The 22,070-nt window shown below is 33.5% G+C and overlaps 1 protein-coding gene and 1 long non-coding RNA gene across 3 annotated transcripts; both read right to left on the bottom strand.

Annotated features, from left to right (window-relative positions):
- Nucleotides 1–141: 141 nt before the first annotated feature.
- LOC123712761 (putative odorant-binding protein A10) lies at nucleotides 142–2,298 on the bottom strand. The gene is made up of 3 exons (XM_045666009.1): nucleotides 2,210–2,298; nucleotides 1,253–1,433; nucleotides 142–360 (listed from the first exon to the last, which is right to left on the bottom strand). The coding sequence occupies exons 2-3, from the start codon at nucleotides 1,425–1,427 to the stop codon at nucleotides 176–178; spliced, it is 360 nt and encodes a 119-aa protein (XP_045521965.1). The 5' UTR covers nucleotides 1,428–1,433; nucleotides 2,210–2,298; the 3' UTR covers nucleotides 142–175.
- Nucleotides 2,299–11,229: 8,931 nt separating this feature from the next.
- LOC123712764 lies at nucleotides 11,230–14,937 on the bottom strand. Of its 2 annotated transcripts, XR_006754129.1 has the most exons (4): nucleotides 14,821–14,937; nucleotides 14,033–14,215; nucleotides 11,368–11,513; nucleotides 11,233–11,286 (listed from the first exon to the last, which is right to left on the bottom strand). It is a non-coding gene; the product is annotated as an uncharacterized LOC123712764 (long non-coding RNA). The 2 variants fall into 2 exon arrangements; XR_006754128.1 differs by having other exon boundaries at nucleotides 11,230–11,513.
- Between the last annotated feature and the right edge of the window lie 7,133 nt (nucleotides 14,938–22,070).

Here is a 22,070-nt window from a genome sequence, read left to right as displayed (position 1 = left end):
AAACGCTTTATCTATACAGACTACTAACTAACTACTAACTAACAGAAATGTGACATCAGCATGTCTTTTGTTTTGTATACCGTTTTTGTATAAACTGGACACCTGGACACCCAAGTTTGTATTTTCACGAAAATAAATGAATGAATTAAGAATATTTATTATTCATTTTTATCTTTTAAAAACCAGAGATTGCAGCTTGAAGAGGTTGAATGAATTTTCCTTGAGTGTCGTATTTCTGTAAGAAGATCCCGTATTCAGATGGCAGTTTCACTTTGGCTTCGTCAATGAATCTTTTGAAGATATGCTTCTGTTTGTCAGTACATTTGGAGCAGGATGTTTCGAAAACTTCGGGGAGATCCTCTGAAATATAAGAGTTATTATAATGACAGTACATGAACAGTCTTGGCCTAGTGGCTTCAGCGTACGACTCTCATCACTGAGGTCATAGGTTCCATCCCCGGCTGTGCACCAATGGGCTTTATTTCCATACGCGCATTTAATATTCGAACGGAGGAGCAAAACATCGTGAGTAAACCGGTTTGCCTTAGACTCAAAAAGTCGGCGCGTGACTTGCTATTAAATTGACAAATGATCATGATAATCTGATGATAAATCTGAGGCACAGACTTAGAAAGCTTAAAGCGCCATTGATTCATTAATTTTTTTCTGACAGTCCATAACATAATGTTCATTCGGATGCTATGCCAATTTTATGCAAAGCAATTATTTTATGCAAATTAATTAGTTTAAATAATGCAACATATGCAAAAAAAAATTGTAATTAAAGCTATCTATTACCATTCATATAAAGGTTAATTTAGAGATAACCTTGATATATCACGGGTTTAATGTGCACACAGACACAATAAGCTATTACAATTATTCTGAAAAACGTTATCAACCAAGCGTAGGTATAATCATAATTATTTATTTTGCATTGTGGTCACGCATTGTTTATTCGTCTACCACAACGGTATGATTCACATGCGGTTAAAAACTTAAGGAAAATTTGAACAAAGAAATGTCTGCCCTACCAGTTTAGGCTAGGGATTTTGGTGTCAACAAATTAGAATCAAGAGGAAATTCTATTACAGGGAATCCATAATAAACTTACTACCAAATTACATTAGAATACCTAAGTAAAATAATTATTTAAAATCACTTTAAACTAATCATTAATCCGTTTATGAAATGTAATATAATATACTTGTAGGTTAAAGTATAGTTAAAAGACATATAAGCCAGCACTTACTTTTAAAATCCGATTTCACCTCATCACACGGTGTGTTATCATTGAAGCAATTGATAAAATCCCTCAGAACATCAACGTTAGATACTACAGACTCAATATCTATGTTGTCATTGTCGGGGCTGTAGGTGTTTGCTGCAGCGAGCACCAGGAATGCAGATAATATCAATAGTTTCATTTTGACCTGCAACACACGAAATTTAAATTTCGAATACGAGAAACGAGTAGAACCCCGATGTTTTTATTCGAAAAACTGCGTTCCGACCCCGCCCCACCTTCTGTCCCGATAACTTGTATACATTTTATGTAAAATTACATATAAAAATATAAACATAAATACGAATTTTAAAGTGGTTTTTACCACGATATATAAGCAATATTTATATAAAAAGGGAAGAAAAGGGTCGATTATAGAAAAAAGTATCTATCACAGACTATCAAGCTGAATTCTATAGGTTGTTATGATTTCTAGTGATTCTTTCTTTACTCTGTCAATAAACGGACAGTAAGTAAATAGTAACAAATTTATAATATGTTCGGAGATATGATAAGAAAATCAAACTTATCTGGGGAAAATAAACAATACTTTGAACTTTGCTCTTTTTAAATAATAAGAATTAAAGATAAACACTCAGCTTTCTCAATAACATAATATTTTATTATATCAAAAATTTAACTCAAATTCAAACTCAAAATAACTTTATTCATATAGGTAAACAAGTACACTTATGAAGTTAAATTAATTGTAAATTTACATTTACTACCAGTTCGCAAATCAAGGGCGTAGAGCGGGCAAGTAGAACTGGCAATAAACTCTCCGCCACTCATTTTATTCGCTAAGTTTTGAGTTATACAAATTGTTTGAACTAGATCCCAAGGATTTATAAAAATAAATTATCAAAATATGACTGCCCTTCGCCCCAAGAAAATCGAAAATCAAATAAGATATAAAAAATTTACCTGAGTTATATTGATGTCCAGTAAAATACTTGAAATAAAGGTTTTCTGATCGAAATCGGTATATATATCTTCGTTAATTCCATATAATATTCCAGTCATGTAGCCTGCTATAATTCTCCCACGATATAATAAAAAATGCAAAACGTGATTATAATGTCAAACGCAAAATATTTGAATATACGTTCCCCGCATCTGGAATAGGTAAGTAGAAAAAAAATCATTCTCATTTGTAAGAACTGTTGTCATTTGTTCAGATTATCAGTGCCATTCATAGCAAACTATTACAAAGTATGATAAACAAAATATATATTTACAAATTGAAAGAAAGTAACCTTTATTATACACAATAAAATGGATTGTTGGGTAAAAAGAAAGTGTACTAGCCTTACTAGTTTTCCCTGTGTCGTGTGCAGCTAGACTCTTTTGACATGATACTTGACAATAATTTTTACATTAATCTATTGGTATCCAATAAGAATATTTCTAGTTCAGCATAGGGCAGGTTGTGAAGATGTTGTTTATAATTGTTAGTGAATGATCTAGTTCTGTTGTGAAATTTTTCTTTTTAAGCAAGTGTTTAAAATTTAAAAATTATCCTGGCGGCAATACAGCTAGTCTTTGTCATTCTTAACTGTTTGTACGTGAATGCAAAGTACAGAATAAGCTTAGTGCAAAACCGGGGTTCGATCTACGACCTCAGGTTTGACAATCGCGGTTAATGGCTAGGTTAACTGCAGGACTTTTGTTAACAAGCCTTACGAAGTGTAAGGCGCAAACTTTTCCTTACTGCAACCTATACCAATACATCTTACAAAATTTTCTATGGAAATTCTGAGATTTGTTTAAATTTAGACATTTTATACCCATATTTTTTTGGTTGGGGAAAAAGTCTTTTCGCATTATAGTATGCATGGACTTGTAATAAAATCTCTTTGGCTATACTACTTGTTTCTGGCTGGTTTTGGTAACATTAAAAGTTTAAATTTTAATTAAGATAATTCCAAATTCAATTTAGGAAAATGTGATTTTTATTTATTTTTCGTACTGTCAAGACGAGTGAATCTAATGAAGAAATTTGCGATGTTTATGGACCTAGAGCAGTGTCTGTGACAGTAGCACACATTTGGTTTAAGCGTCTACAATCCGGAAATTTTGATGTCAAAGATGCACGTCACTATGGATTTATTACGGATAAAATGGATGCCATTTTTGAAAAAGTGGAGTAAGATTGGCATATCAGTAGTTACGACGTAGCTGAAAAACGAATTTGACGCAACGCAAAACGCATTTGAAAAAAAACTGGGTACCGAAAAAAGCTCGATATTTGAGCTCACTGAAACAAACCGAACCATATTTGATGAAGTTGATAACTGATCATGAAAAGTGGATCAGGTATGACAAGAACGAAATAGGTCAGTGGTCAAAGGCCGGTCAGGCTTCACAGACTGTGGCGAAACCGGGTTAACTCGAACCTGGAAGGAAAAGGAAGGAAGGATTGGAAGGCCATTATTCATTATGAGCTGTACCACCAGGCAGGACCATCGATGCTGAACTCTACTGCGAACAACTGATGAGATTACAGTAAGAATTTGAGAGAAAGCAGCCGGAATTAATCAACAGAAGGGGTGTGGTTTTTCATCATGAAAACGCTCGATCTCACACATCTTTAGCCACTCAGCAAAAATGATGAGAGCTTGGCTGGGAGGTGTTATTACATCCGCCGTAAGGTCCTGATTTCCACCTGTTTCGGTCTCTTCAGAATTATTTAGACAGTATCAGGTTAACATCACGAGAGGACTGCCAAAGCCAATTGTCGCGGTATTTTGATCAGAAGCCCCAAAATTTCTATAGCAGTGGGATCATGACCTACAAGATAGCAAAAAGTTATCGAACAAAATGGTATCTACATACTGTTTTTAAATGTAAATTAACTATATTAAAAAATGTTGTAAATTTTCTTAAAAAAAGCAAGGAAAATTTTTCTCTAACCTGTTAATATAATATAACAGTTAGAAAATAATATGCTATATATATAAAAATGAATCCCTATTTCTCTTGGTCACGGCATTACGCGTGAATGCCTGGACCAATTTCGCTAATTATTTTTTGTTGTGTTTGTTACGTTCAGGAGAAGGTTCTTATGAAAGAAAAAAATTCGAAAATTGCGCAGACAATTTAAACATACTTTTACGATAGCAATTTCTTATTTCATTTCATTCAAACTTTTTGATTTAACCTTATGGCGTTTGACTTAACATGCGTGCTGCAAATATAGTCAAAGAGGAAGTAAGAAAACTAAATATCGTTTAAAACAAATTCTTCAATCAGAGTTATTTCTGAAATATATATAGAATAATTACAGTCGCTTATTGTTTAGGGAATTAATCTTGAAAATCCATGTATACACATAGCCAGTTATATGCCGCCTGTTCCCATGTCGGAATACCAACAAAACTATTTATATGCGCACCAGAAAACAAACAAAGAATGTTGTATGTTATAAAGCATTTTTAGTTAATTAAACCAATTTGAAATGAATATTCAATTCAATTTAAATATTTGTGCAAGATAACATCTAGCTGCTTGCTTACATATTTCTCCAAGAGCAATTCCGCTTTTGTACTTGTATTTTTTTATTTTATTTACTGGTTTACAAGTCTACAGGTGAATGATAAGATGTATTGAATGAAAACGTTTATTATTACATATATACTCAAAATATATCTTTTACAAAAAAATATTATTAGGCCCCTTGTACGCTTTTGAGGAAAGAGTCCATGTATTCGCCTTTGGGATCGTATTTTTGTACGAAGTTGTCGTATTCCTGGGGCAGGTTTTGTTGTAACTTCGTGAAGAATAAATTAGCTAAATGCTTCTGAGCTGGTGTACAGTTTGCGCAATTGCTTGCAACAGCTTTGGGTGTCATTTCTGAAAAAAAAGAAGTTTCAGTAAGTCAGGAAACACATTGGGAAAATTCAACCAGACACAAATTTAAAAGATTTATTGGTATTCAAATACTTATCAGTTCCGTTAAGCATGAATTATTTCACTAAATAGTTATTGTAAGTCATTAGTCAATGTTAGAGCATAATACAGCAATGAATTTCCATGGCATGATGATGTCAAAATGCTAAAATTATAAATGCATCCTAATGCGTGTTATTATTCAGCGTTGATTTATTAATTGTACTTTGGTATGGAAATGTTTACACTTTGTTGAATGTTGGATGAGAAGAGAATATACGTTGTTATTTCTCTTACTATTTCTTTCTTACCTTTAAAATTAGCTGGTCCCGGCGAGCATGGTGCCCGGTCAAGGAAGCAATCGACGAAACTTTGCAATTTCTGAGGATCAGCGATCGCCTGTTCCAAATCTTCTTCGGCCAGAGCGACGGCAATGATGGCAACCAACACGAGAAACTTCATTGTTGATATCTGAAGATTGCAATTAACTTTTGATTTCGTGTGATTTGTGGTAAATCTTAAGATTTAAATACTTGTTATATTGTGAGGAGTGATACGGAAAATATATGGTTTCTGGATATAAGGTTTTTTAATTAATATTGACAACTTTTTTTCATGGTATAAATTAAAGTTAAAAGCTTACCGACGCCCATGGACACCTGCTACACCATAAGGTTTGTAAGTGCGTTGCCAGGTATTGGTTAGTGATCATATGGAGTTACTAACATATATAAAGAACTGCTAGTAGTCCCAACAGTGATAGCGATCCCGACTTCTTTAGTGAGCGTAGGTGAGCAGCCTGGCCCACGATGTCATGTTGGGACAAAGGTAACCGGCGGTTTCCTTACATTACGGTATTTACCGTACGAGCGAGTGGTAAATATACATAACGGTGTCCTTTAGCTGGGCTTCGAACCTACGACCTCCTGGATGAGATTTGAAAGTTCAAGCATTTATTTCAGGAATCAGAACCAATATCGCTATAGTTACAGCGTGTCACTGACGTGATAGATAGACGAAGGAGTAGTTTATCTGGATATCATATTCGATAAAATAATATTTATCAAAAATACTCACCGATTATTGAAATCTCAAATCCAGACAAGACTCGCTAGACAAATGGACACTTCAATTATAACATCAAGTAAAATAGACCTCGTCTTATATATATCTAAGCAACCTTCAAATTTGCGAACTCATGTTTTGATTTGTTAAAAAAAACACTAACAATTAAGAGACTTTTTTGTATACTATTCAATAACGTTTTGATGAAGGATTATTATGTAGTGTAGGTTTTTTATTCATCAGTAACGCTTATAATATAAATATTCTGGATGCGATCTGAAGCTCGAGACTGGCATGAGGGTATCCCGGAATGGGCTTTACGACATGTTGATTGAGCACAGCTGGAAAATTTCTGCCGAAAAATTGTCAAAGGTAAATAGCACAAGAGGTAACACGGCTTCAACTCGCCCATTAATATCATGAGGATATTTCCAGAGTAGTTGTCGCCCGGGCCCATCAGAAGACGCCAAGCGTTTTAAGCAAATACGGTCCCTTTTTAAAAAAAGGGGAGATTTTGACACCCCTTTGCTTAGACAGCTTCTCGGGGTAAGGTCTGCCTGATCGCGTCTTTGATAGGATATTATTTATTTATTAACATTTCGCTGCACGTAATATAAAAAGTGAACACAATTAAATGTGAAAGTGAAAAAGGGCAACTGGCGGCCTTATCGCTTTCGAGCGATCTCTTCCATGCAACCACTGTAAAAAGAGAAAATTATGTAGGGGTTTTATTAAAACAAAAAGGCACTTAGGTCCTTTATAACCGTGGTTGACAAGAACTTTAACCAGTATAATACTCGAAATATAGGTCTATCTACGACCAATCAGGCTCCAGAAGGTAAACCACTCCTTATATGGAAATTGTATTCGTTTTTACAACAAACTCCCTATCAAAATTAGAGAATTATCACTGAATAAATTTAAAACTCGTTAATCGTAAACTAATCAATAAAGCTTTTATAAATTTGACGATTATTCTAATCCTAATCTTAAACTTAAACTTTAGAATATATAGAGCGGCGGAGAGCGAACTGGTAGTAAATCGTAATAGTAAATTTAGAATCAATTTAACATCTTTTCTGTTGACGTTTATAAGTGTACTTGGTTACCTATATGAATAAAGTTAGTTTGAGTTTTAAACTTAGATTGCTCGTATTATTATTATTCCTTAAATTATTAAAACTATATAAGCTTGGGAGAAACAGAACGCTGAAAGATTGCCTTGTTCATAATAGAATAAGTACGTACACAGGCGCTGAATAAGGCGCGCAGCAACTGGAACAATACGTAAATTATCTATGTTATTTATAGAAATTATTAATATTACTTATCTTGTAGATCTACAAATTATTGAAGAATTACATGTTATCTACGCCTAGGATAGCATGTAATTCTTCGCATCTTTTCTATTCAGACGATTGGTTGGACTGTTTGTCCGATTGTTATGGAGTCCCTTCATTTTGTGCATGTAGAAAGTATCATCCATTGTTGCACAGCCTTGATTTACAACAATCAACACACAAACTCTGATTGAGAATAGCAAGCTTAAACCACTAGACCAACTACTCAGTTTGTTGAAACAATGAGATTGTTAAATGTAAATAATGTAATTTATTCCTATTATATAAAAACACAAGAATTGTATTAATAAAACTAAGCACACATCCGATTATCTACCTGCACGTTTGACTCTTTTGTGATTAAGAGATATTTTTATTTATTAAAAAAAATATTGCTTCAATTCACACCACTACATTACTTCGAAAAACCTTGTTCTTATGAATTCCGTAAGTTTAATAAGACGCTATTGATTTGATAATTATTCTAAAGTTTTCGTTTACATTATTCTTATTCAAACAAAAACGGCGTTCTAAAAATATCCCTAGACTTCACACGTCTGTTTTTTGAATATACTTGATTCAACATTAAAAACCGTTTTGTAAAGTTGTTAATTTTTACATAGTGATAATAGTCTAGCCTTGGCATTCTAAAGATGTATGCGATTTTAACTCGCATCTCATTTCACTAATAGAACTACCTTTGAAATAAATCTCGTGACAATTAACTCATTTATTTATTAAAAACCTAGTACTCAAATCATACTCCTGCCCGTTTGCCCGTCCTGTTCTATAAAAAAGAAAAAAATATTATTAATTTAAGAAATACCTGTTTATTAAAAGAAACAAAACAGCAGAAGAGAATAATACTATTCAATAAATTTTTAAAGTAAATACTAGTTATAGCAATCTTATTTATTGTAAAATGAATAACCAGGTGCCGATTTTTTTTGTAGTTTTTACCTATCTACACGTATACTGAGTTAAAACGAGGTTTAGGTTTGTAATTAATTATGTTATATTTTAATACAGGGAATGCTGGTTGTGGCTTTAAGAGTAGTGTCTTAGAAAAGCGGTGAAACACAAACTTCACGGGTCTAAAGTCGGAACATGCTCCGTCGATGACGATCTTGCTGTTTCGATCGGCCAGAGCCCGTAAAAGCTTCTAGAGAATAGCGTTATGCCACACCCGATCGAAGTCTTTCGCTATATAGTGTGGATATCCGCCGATAGCCGCCAGCCTCCCTCCTAACCCCCTTATCATCCCTTTGACCCCGAAGGGAGGCAGGCCAATCTGTGACCAAATCTGGGGCTGATTTTCCCCTCGCAATCTCCTGTTTGAAGGACCTCAATATGTTTTTTTAAGATTGCTGGTTTAAACTAGGACTGTGACTTGCCACCGATCGGCATCACAGGAAATGGTTAATGAGTTCCATGCCCTACAGAACGTCTTCAGTGACAGAGTCAGCAACGAAATCTGAAGCATCCGACGAAGAGCAAATAGGATACGATCCCAAGGATAGGACGCAATAAAGACCGCATCCCAATCTGCTGAAATATATATTCCATTCTATGATTCTCTCACCGTATAATAATAAATGCAAAAGTGATTATAATATCAAACGCATATTATGTGAACATACATTTTCCACACCTTCATCTGGATATAATATAGTAGTTTTTGGATAATCAGCGTAAATGCATCTGAAACTTTTAAATGTTATAAGATATGAAAGACTACCGAGATTCTGAAGCCTCAGCCTCTGAAATTCATTGCAATTTTTTATTGTTGCTTAATGTATAACCGGGATTCGATTTACGACCTCAGGGTTGAGAATCGTGGTTCTTTGCTAGGTTAACACTGGGTTAAAAGGTTATAAAAAGTGTAAGGCGCAAACTTTTACTTCCATATAAATACATTTACAGAAATATCTTTTATTTGATGCAAGATCTGAGACTGAGTAATTTATAATTATATTGCATATGCTATAATTTAATTTTTTTTTAATAATTACAGCATATACATATACACATTGTCTGAATTTAATCACTTAAATATTTGCACAAGATAACATCTTCCCGGAGTTTTTCCTTGTACAGTATTACATCCCAACAATCACATTCTTCTCCAAGTCGATTCAGCTTTTGTAATTGTGTTATTTATTTTTTACTAGTGGTAAATATACGGGTAAATGAAAGAAATAAGTTGTATTGACTGAAAACGTTTATTATTGCATGTATATTGTAAAGAGAAATGTTAAAAATGTTATCTTTAGGCCCCTTGTACGCTTTTGAGGAAAGCATCCATGTATTCACCTTTAGGATCGTATTTTTGTACGAAGTTGTCGTATTCCTGGGGTAAGTTTTGTTGTAACTTCGTGAAGAATAAATTAGCTAAATGCTTCTGAGCCGGTGTGCAGTTTGCGCAATTGCTTGCAACAGCTTTGGGTGTCATTTCTGAAAAAAAAACCAGTTTCAGTTACATTGGGAAAGTTAAACCAGTCTCAAATTTAAAAGATTTATTGGTTAGTAAATACTTATCAGTTCCGTTTAGCTTTAATTATTTCCCTTAATAGTTATTATAAGTGATTAATAAGCAATATATGGGTAGTTTACCAATTAATATTAAAGTTCCGGGAAAATATACCAGTCAAAGAAAGGTGGATTTCAACATTACTTTAAATGTTAGGTCGTAATACAGCAAAATGATGATGTCAAAATGCTAAAATCATAAATGCATCCTAATGCGTGTTATTAATCAGCGTTGATTTATTAATTGTACTTTGGTATCAGGAAATGTTTACACATTGGAATTTTGGATGAGAAGAGAATATATGTTGTTATTTCTCTTACCTTTGAAATTAGCTGGTCCCGGCGAGCATGGTGCCCGGTCAAGGAAGCAATCGACGAAGCTTTGCAATTTCTGAGGATCAGCGATCGCCTGTTCCAAATCTTCTTCGGCCAAAGCAACGGCAAAGATCGCAACCAACACGAGAAACTTCATTGTTGATATCTGAAGATTGCAATTTACTTTTGATTTCGTGTTTATTTCTTTTTTGTGTGATTTGTGGTAAATCTTTAGATTGAAATACTTGTTATATTGTAAGGAGTGTATTGTAATACGAGAAATGTATGCTCTTTGGAGCAGAAAGTTTTTTAATTAATATTCACTCCAATAAAACTCCATATTAAAAAATGTACCAAGGACATACTTTATTATGGGGAAATTCAAAGTTAAGCGCTTAACGCAGCTCGGACACCCGAAACTACATAAATTTATCAAGTACGTTGCCAGTTATTGGGCAGTAATCATATGAAGTAACTCAAAAGCCACAATATAAAAAACTGCTAGTAGGTGAACAGATTGGTCCGCGATGTCCCTTGGCCGGGCTAATGATGTAATTACCGGATGAGTGAAGTGGTAAATGTACATAGAGAAGTCAATTTCAGTCAGTGCTTTGCTGGGTTTCCTACAACCTCAGGGATGAGATTTAAAAGTTACTTTTAGTTTAGAATTCTGGATCGCTATCGCTAGAGTTATAGAGTATGACTGACGTGAATAGATGAAGGAGTAGTTTCTCTGGATATCTCTGGTATATATCTGGTATATATTCGATAAAATTATATTTATCAAAAATACTCACCGATTATTGAAATCTCAAATTCAGACAAGACTCGCTAGACAAATGGACACTTCAAGTATAACATCAACTAAAATAGAACTCGTCTTATATATATCTAAGCAACCTTCAAATTTGCGAACTCATGATTTGTTTTGTTCAAAAAACTCACTAATAATTAAGAGACGTTTTTGTATCGTTGTCTTTAGTTCAGATTGAAGAACTAGTTTGATGCAGGATTAATATGTAGTGTACGTTTTTTATTCATCGGTAATGCTTCTCTGGGCCTCAAGACTTGCATAGGTATCCCGGGATGGGCTATACAACATGTTAATTGAGCACAAATCGCAGGAAAAATTCTGCCAATTTTTTTCTAATATGTCAGAAAGAGGTAACGCGGCTCCAATTCACCCATAAATATCATGTTATTCAGGTTTCAGGATTCAGGTTATTTCTGGAGTAGTTGTCACCCAGGCCCGGCGTGAACAAAACCTCCCTTTTTAGGAAGTTAGGGAAGTTCTGACACTCCCCTGCTGCCTTTTTGGCCATAGATCTGCCTGATCGCGAGCCTGGTAGGCTACTATATAGGAGTCATATAAAAAGGTCATGAAGGACGATCGTGGTTGGCCATGAACTTAGATTAAGTATAAGTTTCTTACATTACCCTTTCTCAAGCAGGGGTCGAGTTTGTTCTAAAAGGTTGTCGCAGTTGAAAAATAATAAATACAAACTACAGATAGGTACAAAAGATTCGCTAAAAATAGCGCGCTATGTACATATAATATATAATCTTACAGTGACGGGGTGGCAAGACTGTTTTACTCTTTTAATCTTTTTAGCATTTTGTGGGTCGCGACATAAAAATAGTTAAGAAACGATGTCATCTATAAAACTACCTCGTTATTGTAAAAAACAATACGCGAAATGATTGACGTGTGCATAATAAAACTAGTACACACGAAAAACTAAGAGTATGAAAATATGGTGAAGGTACTGTAACAATACGTAAACTATCATTGTAATATATAGAAATTATGAATATTACTAATAAAGTTGCACTAAAAATATATGTGCCTGGACCTTGGAGTGCATTAGTATCCTAGTTTGTTTTTTGTAGTTGATCTGTGTTGCTGATGATGTTGTAAATTTTTGGATTATCGATGCCTTCACGAGGAGCACGTATTAATGGTAAAAATAAAACCTTTGGTGCCGTGATTAAAACACACAACTTCTGCTAAAGCCACTAGACCAACTACTCAGCGTATGAAATGAAATGAAGACAATGAAATTATTAAATGTATATAATTTCATTTTTTTTCTTTTATATGAAAACACAAAAACTGTAAAAAAAAACTAAACACTCATCAGCTGATCTACCTGTTGGTTTGCTCTCTGTTTTATATTTATAAAATATTTTATTCATTAAAAAAATATTGCTTTAAAAGATCACACCAATCAAACCTGTTCGTATGAATCGCGTTATTTTGATAAAACGATATCGATTTTATAACCATTTTATGCTACAATTTTCATATAATTTGTTCTTACTCAAACTATAAATGCGTTCTTTAAATAACCCTAGTGAGAAACATAATAAGCAGCTCTTTGTCCACAGACTATATAGAGCAAGAGCCCACGACGGCCAAATATTTGTTATTTTATAATAGCTGAAAGTTTTTCGGTGCATGTCCCCTATACAGTTCAGAACGTCCAGAGACTATAGCGTATGGGTTGTGGTTAATTTTAAAGAGGTAGTCAGGGTATATATAATAGGAACTTAAATTTGTTAAAGTATAAAGGGTTCCCAAGCAACATTTATAAAATTTAGCTTTTATACAACAACGAATTATACTAATTGTAATTTATTATAAGTTTAGTATTATTATATAATTACAAGTTAATATTTTATATATATTTTGAGGTGTCTGGCAGGGCCGTCATAATGAAATGATGATGAAATTTCTAAAGTTATCCCTAATAAAATGTAAAAAATGAGCCTTTATACTTTAACGAATTTAAGGTACTATTTTACGCTTTTACTACCTGTTACCTACCCAAGTAACCACAACCCAAACTCTATAGTCTCTGGTCGTTTTTACCTGTATAGGGGATATGCACAGAAAAACTTTCAGCTTTAATAAAATAACGAAGGTCTGGCCGTCATGGGCTCTTAGGATAATAAATTCACACGTAAGGTTTTTTCCGTTGTTTTGTTAACAATTACACTTGATTCAACATTGAACACCGTTTTGCAAAATTGTGAATTTATACACAGTCATAGTCCAGTGGTTGTGGGAGCCGCGCTATCAGCTCTTAATTAAATATTTAAGAACGTTCAGATTTTACATTTTTTTACAATATTTTGGGAAATCGGTAATAGTTTTTGAGTTTATTCTTTACAAGCAAACCAATTTTCCCCTACAACATTATTATAGCAATAGCCTAGTGGGTACAGCGTGCGTCTCTCATCCCTGAGGTCGAAGGGACATTGCCCACAACAAAAGAAAATAAGCACAACTAATCAACCAACGGAGCGTAGAGAAGAAACTCTGGAAAAATAAACGCACACTACACACACTTCAGTCGAATACAGGAAAATGTGTGTGTGGTTAAGTAATTATTTAATATTAGAGAACAAGAAAAGCGAAGGACGGGAAAATTGTCGTGAGAAAGAAAAAGACAGAATAAAAACTAAAACAGGATGAAAATTCAGTCTACTATGTTTGAAGGAAAATGGGAAGCGTAAATAGAAAGATATCTAAATGTAAAAAAGGAAATAAATAAACCGCCAAAGTAAGATGGGGCCTACACCCAGAAGTAACATACACGATAAACACCTTAGTAGAACTTATTGTAGCGTATGCGGCAGCTGCCGGGGCCCTAGTACCCAGAAAAGGTCTACTCTATAAATAAATTAAATTGCAACGAGGATTAGCACTAAAGATCGTCAGATGCTACAAAACAGTCCTGCTAAATGCCGCAGTCGCCTTCAGGCACACTACCTCTCGCTTTGCGAATACCTGAAAACGCACAGATATACAAAATCAAAAAGGAGTCAGCAGAACATAATGTCACATGACAGAGATACAGGAAAAAGTTATGGTCACAAGGGTGTGAAGTCTCCACATAACCAGGTTCGAATCAGGACACCAAGATTGGCTACGGAGTGATAAGCAATATGGTAGACCATGCAAGAAGGGAGGGCGGTGTAGTTATCAGTACTGGTGGTAGCAAGGTCGATGGCTTTGTCGGAGATGCCATTTCTTACTGCACTATATGCACAATCGCGAGTCCCACATAACCCGTCTAAGCAGTTGCGCCGCGGTAGTGTATGCGCAATGCTATTCCCCAAGAAAAAACCTAGCGATTGAATTTGTCAACCTTCATAGTATAAGTGTGCCAAGCGTTAGCATGCTAACAATAGCTAAAAAAATAGCATAGATCAGTGGCGCTACAACCTTTTTAGGTTTGGGCCTCGGATTTCTGTATCTGTTTCATGATCGTTTCTTAATCTAATGGGCAGGTAGGTGATCAGCCTCCTGTGCCTGACACGCCGTCGACAGTAGTTTGTTTGTTTGTTTGTTTGTTTAAGTCTATCATCAAAAGACGTTACTAAAAGTAATACCTTCTATCCGTATATTTAGTTTCTCACTCTGCCGTGTTAAATCTATCTTTTTCCATTAGTAAGTATGTTCGGAAAAAAACTAAAACGTTTTTTAAATATGCCAATGTAATTTAAACATCGCGTAAATTAAATTACGTGAAATAAACTTATTTTACGATCTGATAAGCGATACATTAATTTATGTTTATTAAGATTTAAACTCATTGCACGACTATTAAAAACGTTAGTCTTTAACGAAAAAACAACCTTTTTTGTGAACACTAAAAACCGGAACAATTTTGACCTTGATCTAGACGGAGGATGATATCTATTTATAAAGAATTTACTGCACTAAAACTCTAGTTAGTTAGCAACTGCTTACATTAGATTTTTATTAAGAGTTCCTTTAAATCCTTGGATGGAAAGGTTGATGTCAGCTTGTTTAATTTATTGTTAAATAATTGTGTGTAAGACACAGATCATACAATATTCTTGTATATATTCGGTAAAGTTTATATCTAAAAAGGTTTATAAATAATATTTGTATTACAATTTAAAAAAGCTATTCAACAATTTACCCCGAGAGCATTACGATTTGTTTCTATCATGATAAGGAAATAAATGTCAAGCAAATATCTTTACTAAGCCTACGCGAGCATACCCTTGCCACGAAACACCAGGAAATACGGTTCGTTTCGTGAGACAATACTTGATGATAATGATCAATCACAATCAAAATAATAGTGATTTGTGATGACTTTGTCTTTTGTTTTCATTGTCAACACACACCAATTACATGTTTAATAAATCAAACTAAATTGTTTCAATTCCTATATCAATACTTTAATAATGTACATAATATTTCATTTATCACCAAACTTAGTGTAATCCAGCCTATTTAAGGCAATACACAGTTATAGTATAAAGTAACATACACATACATTTCTATAACCGGTAATACAATGATCTAATAGTATATATATCAAAATTAAGTCGCGGTAGCATCAAGTGTAAATGAACTTATTTTTTGCGCTAGTTTTTGCTCTCGAAATCATAAATTGTATGATGTAATAAACAGAAAATGCTTATTAATTATTATGTTTTGTAGTTTTTAAATTATTGCATCGTAAAACTTTTAAGTTTTTATTTTATATATGTCATTTTTAGATAAAAAACCATACATTTTATTTTTAACGTAGACGATCAAAGAGATAATTTCAGTTAAATGACGAGTCACTGACATAATTACAGGCACAGTAGACGCCAACATTAAACTAACATCAATTAACCTTATCACCTCGACGTCTGGTGTTCTATAACACGACATCTAACATGACTTGGGACAGGTGAAAGGCGACGAAATTTTCCATTTCCCTAACAAGTTTATCTATCATACGGAAACTAAAAATATAATCAAAAGTGTATATCGTTAGATTTCCTATTAAAGGCGTCCGATACTGGTAATGAGATTAACCCAGCAACAGAAAACTAAGATCTATTGCCTCTTTCAATGATTACAGGGGATTTGAATGTATACATGAGTGTGGGGGCAGCAGAGTGGCACAGTGCAGGGAGCGTGGGGGCAGAGAATGCATTGATGATGGATTTGATGGAAGCCTTTGCCAAAAAAGAAAAACATAAAAGAAGATTAAAATAGAAACGTGCTTAAATGTAAAAGTATCTGAATTACAATGCTATTATTATTATTATAAGTGTGTGGCAACAAGGGGTTGCTTTTAAGAGTGCTTATAATAGCCTACTCAAGCTGGTGCCAACCAGTATTCAATCTGAGAGGGTATTTTTAGCTGCTAGGTACATAGCGACTGACTTAAGATGATGAGAAGACTGATGACTATGAGAAGTTTTTTTGTCTTAAGAAGTAAAGGAGCTCCAGCTGCCCACTGAAGTATTTCCGAACCCATTCGACTTTGGGTAGGAAAAGAGTATACCCAGTCTTAAAAGGCAGGCACGCACTTGCGAGCCTTCTGGCAATATGAGTGTCCATGGGCGGCGGTATCACTTAACTTTAGGTGAGCCTTATGCCTGTTTTCTATAACAAAGCCGCAGTACTCAACAACGCCTGGACCAATTTTACCAATTCTTGTTTTAAATGTTCGTTGAAGCCCAAGGATGGTTTTTACGACGCGAAAATTCGAATAATTTCCGGGAATAACCTTTTTAACAGACTTTTTCTTTTTTTTACCATACAAAAAGAAAAAACTGCCACATTTCAAATCTTTTGACAGAACGAAGTCTGTCGGGTCCCTTAATTATATATAACTCCTTAATTAATATTAGAAACGGTTCTAATAAATATAAGTTAGGACTATAAATATTTTTCTTTAAAATAATTTTGTATCTTAACTAACTTTATAAAAACACATCCTAGCAGTTATCATTGTGTTTTGTTTTGTGTTTTCGAAAAGTACTCGAGATCTCGAAAATACCGAGACTTCGACTTGACGATCTCGACTCGAGATTGTATTCCCAAGCTACTGTACAGTGTGTACGTACTAAACATTAACATGAATAATTATTAGGTTTAAAGAAGTTTACTCATAACATACATCTTACTTACATTATTTTTTACCCAGCTTTTGTCTATGTTTATGATTTGGAGGCAATCAGGGAATGAAAATTGAATCATTTATTTTCCCTTCATAACTGTCTACTGTCCAACTACTACTGCTACTATCAAACTGCGGAAAGTTGTCCCTTGTCAGGTGTACAGCTAACATTTCGCAGTGTTTTGTTTTGTAGACGCCCTGACCACCAGAGCATAGGACCATATTAGTTTTATGACATTTTTATAAATGAGGAGTTTATTCTCCAGACTGAGTGCGGTTTTTCTACCTAATAGCCAGTTCATGTCTCGAAACTTATTATTAACATGCTCTTTCTTGGATCTTACTTCCATAAGAAAAAAATATTAAAAACGATATATCACGCCACCGTCACGTCGTACACTGGTGTGGAGCATGTGGTCCATGGCGTCTATTGGTGTAAAATTCGAAGTGGATCTAGTGGTCCTTGGTGTACATAAGGTGGGTGCCGTATTTATATTCATTGATCTTTATGTGGATGTAAATGTGGTGGCCCTTGAGCCAAAAGTGGTAGGGATTGAATAGCTGGGCTAGCACGATGTCATGAAAGCTGGTCCGGCGTAACAGCACCAAACATAGCAGCGATAAGAATGATAGTTTTCATCTTGACTTTTCGCTGAAGCTACAGGGAAAAATAGTATAAAATAATAAACCATAAACGCGAAAGGGAATGGTATTTGTTTCGATTTAAGATTTGGAAAGATATTTGAATCAGAATTTAGTTTTTATTTAAATATTTGTACAGGATTTGCATATTAAAATTTAAGTTAAAGCGAGAAGTGCCTGACTAATAAACAAATTTATTTACCGAGTCACCGTTACCACGCACGCACGCGAAACGTCGGAAAAAAAATTTAAAATTATGTAAATAATTATAAGTTTATAATAATAATACATAGCTTCAATCCGTTTAATAAGTGTTTTCTTAACTAATTTATTTCTTTTAAAAACAAACGTATACAGTGATTCAGTCAACATCAACATCAAAGTGCTTTCCTAAACGCCTTTTATTTCGGAATAACTTAAAATAGGCGGATACCAGAAATAAATTGCTTGTAAATTAAAACTGAATTACTCATCCGCAATGCTGTGAAGAGTTATTCAGACGATTTTGAGACGCCATATTGTTATACTGTTTGTTATTTATTTATTTAATAGTATGATTAATTACTTTTATAATAAATGTCGTTATTATTATCGACCATTGAATTTATTAGATCTTCGTTAATTTATAGATCTAGCAACAAATTACTACAAACAATCAAAAAGTCTGTTAATATGTAGATTTATTATTATTGGAAAATCAAATACACCATACAGCTGTATTGAACTAATTTGAGTTTGATGTTATTAAATTAGAAGTAGGTACAATGGCGCTGGTATCAGCTGCCATTTCAGGAAACCAAATTCAATTTCTAATTATTAAATAATTGAAGAGTGAGTTATAATAAACACATCTTTATTTTCATCATCTGATGAAGAACAAGATATGCAAGTGGAGTTCTTGGAATTGTTTTCTAGTTATGAATGAGGTTTTAAGTTATTTGTATGATTGAAATGATATATATATATATATATATATATATTAGTACTTATCTTCCTATCGTAAGAACCCCATGTATAACAACGTTATTCATACAAATAACTACTATATTTCCTGTTCAGTTAACATAAAAAACATTAAACAGTATCAAGATCCAAGATCATTTAACCCAATTTCCCCAGTATTGCACATAACAAATTTCCCTAACCTTTTTTATTTCCCTATTTGCCATCTATATTTCGGTAGAACTATAGTAATAATGATAGTCATTATATATATTATATTCGCCGTGTCGGAATACCAACAAAACTATTTATATACGCGCCAGAAAAACAAACAATGAATTTCTGAAATGTTTTGTTAGTTATTATACCAATTCGAAATTAATAGTCATAGTTAGGACAGGACAACGTCTGTCGGGTCCACTAGTTATTAATATTATTGAAAGTAATTTATCATAATTTTAAACATTTAAACTGAATGACAATCAACATTAAAGTACTCTATAGGTCGTCGCACAAATTTCATGGGTACAAAGTAATCGAAATCTTGGATACCCCTGCATGACTTTCAGTACATGGTAGGCCAACTATAAGTTCGTCTGGTTTCCAATTTATTGTACACCACCATCGCTAAGACAAATAATGTTGGGTACATTAATGGATAGTAGGGATAGACTGTATGGCACTGTCTGTTATACAGGTATCTGTTATAAGGTGTACATTTATTCTGTATTCTGTACTGTAATTAGGCTCCTAGACGGACCATTTTTAGTATGGCCGGGATATGTTTCCAAATATTAACCAGCTGCCCACTGAAGTATTTCCGAACCAATTCGACTTAGGGTCCTTCAAGAAAAGAGCGTACCAATTCTTAAAAATGGATCAAACGGCCACGAAATGGAAAATCATGTTAGTTAAATGGCTATTTCTTTGGATCCCATCGTTGGTCTTTTCTACAGAAAGCAAACCACGAAATCGCCAAATTACACGGTTATGTTGGCGTTTATATTGGTTTTAGTTTAGCTCTTTTCTGCGGCGGTATCAATTAACATCAGGTAAGCCCGTTTGCCCCTGATACATAAATAAAAATATATGTTTATCTCCACTATACTGAATATATATATATACTTATGTATATTTCTTAATTTGCAATTAATTTTAGCTATCATTCCTGAATCCATTGCCCTCGTCCAGAATTATTAGCACACACCTACCTACGCGGTATCTTCTGGAAAACTACGATAGCTTCTTGAAGAAAAACGACCCTCAAGGAATTTATTTGAATAACTTCATGGCTGTTAAGAATTATTAATGATGAATTATGAATTATTATTCCCCATTCATGTGTTTTTTTTCTCTTTGATTAAGTTTTATATATGCCGTTCAACGCGGTTTCACTTGCGCTACTTAGGTCGTAGCGTATGTTATATAAATTTCTCGATAAGAAGACTGTTTAACTGAAAATATGCTTTTAATTTTAACCAATAGCTACAGAATAGAATGTTCAATCGTAATTGTATATAATTTTTTAAATGTAGAGAGCAATGTTATATATAATTTTTAATTTCTAACAAATACTTCCAAATTTTGGTATAATTGAAAGGACTAATAGGAACCCCTTTTTAAATGGTGGATAGAAGATATAAAATGTTAGCAGGTAGCAAATGGAGAAAGAAAGCCATAGTCAAAGATATTGGAGTTAATAGATTTGCTAAAATACATTTTTAATAATCAGTTTAATTCTAAAAGATTTGAAGTGTTTCTATTGTAATAACGAATTCAATCGGTTTAACTTTTCAACTTTTAGAAGAGCTGGAATGATTGTTTTTGTAAATCTGAAATACAAAATAAAGGTGATTAAGTTACACCACAATAACAGGGCCTGTGCCAGTGGTGTTAAGACACAGCTTTCATTTTGTTACTTAGGCCACTTAAATTGCCGCCTGATAGGTAGTACAGGTGAACAGCATTTAAGGTACAACAAGCAACCTTTTAAAAGTTGTTTTAGTTTTCTATTTAATAATAATAATAGTTAAGCCTCATTCATTCCTTGAAAAATTTACAAAATATACACACATATTTTTTTTCTTTTCAATGGCCTCTTATGGAGTATAGGCCTCTTTCAATTGGCTCCATCTCTCTCTGTTTTGAGCATTTCTCTCCCAATACTCTTCACCAACTCTTCTGAAGCTCATCAGCCCACCGTGCAAGAGGGCTACCACGCTTTCTTTTTCCTGGTGGCCCTTTCGTTTTCTTTTTATCCGTTTTTAATTATAATTATTTTTTATTGCTATGTACGGTTAAACTGTAAAAAAAATAAAGATCTAAAAAATCATTCGTTTTTAGTATATAGAAAGCGTTGTATTACCTAAATGGGGTTTTAAAGCCATGACTAACATTTGCTATTAAATTTTGACAGGCGATATAAATACTCGTTTTGATTAATTTATTAAAGAAATGAATATATTGTATCTAGTCATTTTCTCTATGTATAAAATACGTAGCTATTTTAAAACTATGTTGGATGATTCTTTATGTAACAAAACATTTTATATAATTTAATATTACCACATTATTTAAAACATGAAGTTAACAATTATATTTATTATTTGCTAAGAATATAATCAATAACATTTCCTATAAAAGCCCATTCTCTAACAATAATTATTATAAATCTTACTGTGGTACTTATCCCATATTTATTGTTGGAAGATTTCTATATCTTAGTATCTCAAGGCTTGGATTATTTATTTATTTTCTAAAATTGCTGGATAGAGTTGTTTTTGTATTTTAATAAGAATAAGCGAAATGAATAAGACAGAGTAATATTCAAATCCTTTTTGTTGTTATAAAATATTTTAAAAACTATTCACATACTCTTATATAAAATTACTCTCGTGAGCTGTTGATGTATCGCGCACCTTCAGCTATTATTAAATAGATCCTATTTCTAATTTTTATCATAACCTGTTTTTGTTTTAATTTTTGTGTGGTAAATGATAATTTTTTTTGTTAAATTCGTAAGTCGTAGGCATCAAATGTACGACCGTTTTCTCTCTTTATTGCTTCCTTATAATTCATCTATATACCTACATTTTGTTTAAATAGGTTAATTAATTCAAG

Source organism: Pieris brassicae, chromosome 8 (assembly GCF_905147105.1).
Source record: "Pieris brassicae chromosome 8, ilPieBrab1.1, whole genome shotgun sequence".
Taxonomy (NCBI): domain Eukaryota; kingdom Metazoa; phylum Arthropoda; class Insecta; order Lepidoptera; family Pieridae; genus Pieris; species Pieris brassicae.
This window is presented reverse-complemented; position numbering and strand designations above follow the sequence as displayed.

Excerpts from the sequence above, each read along its gene's own strand:
- LOC123712761 (XM_045666009.1), bottom strand. The coding sequence starts at position 1,427 with ATGAAACTATTGATATTATCTGCATTCCTGGTGCTCGCTGCAGCAAAC. Across the intron at positions 361-1,252 it reads GGTGAAATCGGATTTTAAAA|AGGATCTCCCCGAAGTTTTC; the intron begins GTAAGTGCTGGC and ends CTTATATTTCAG.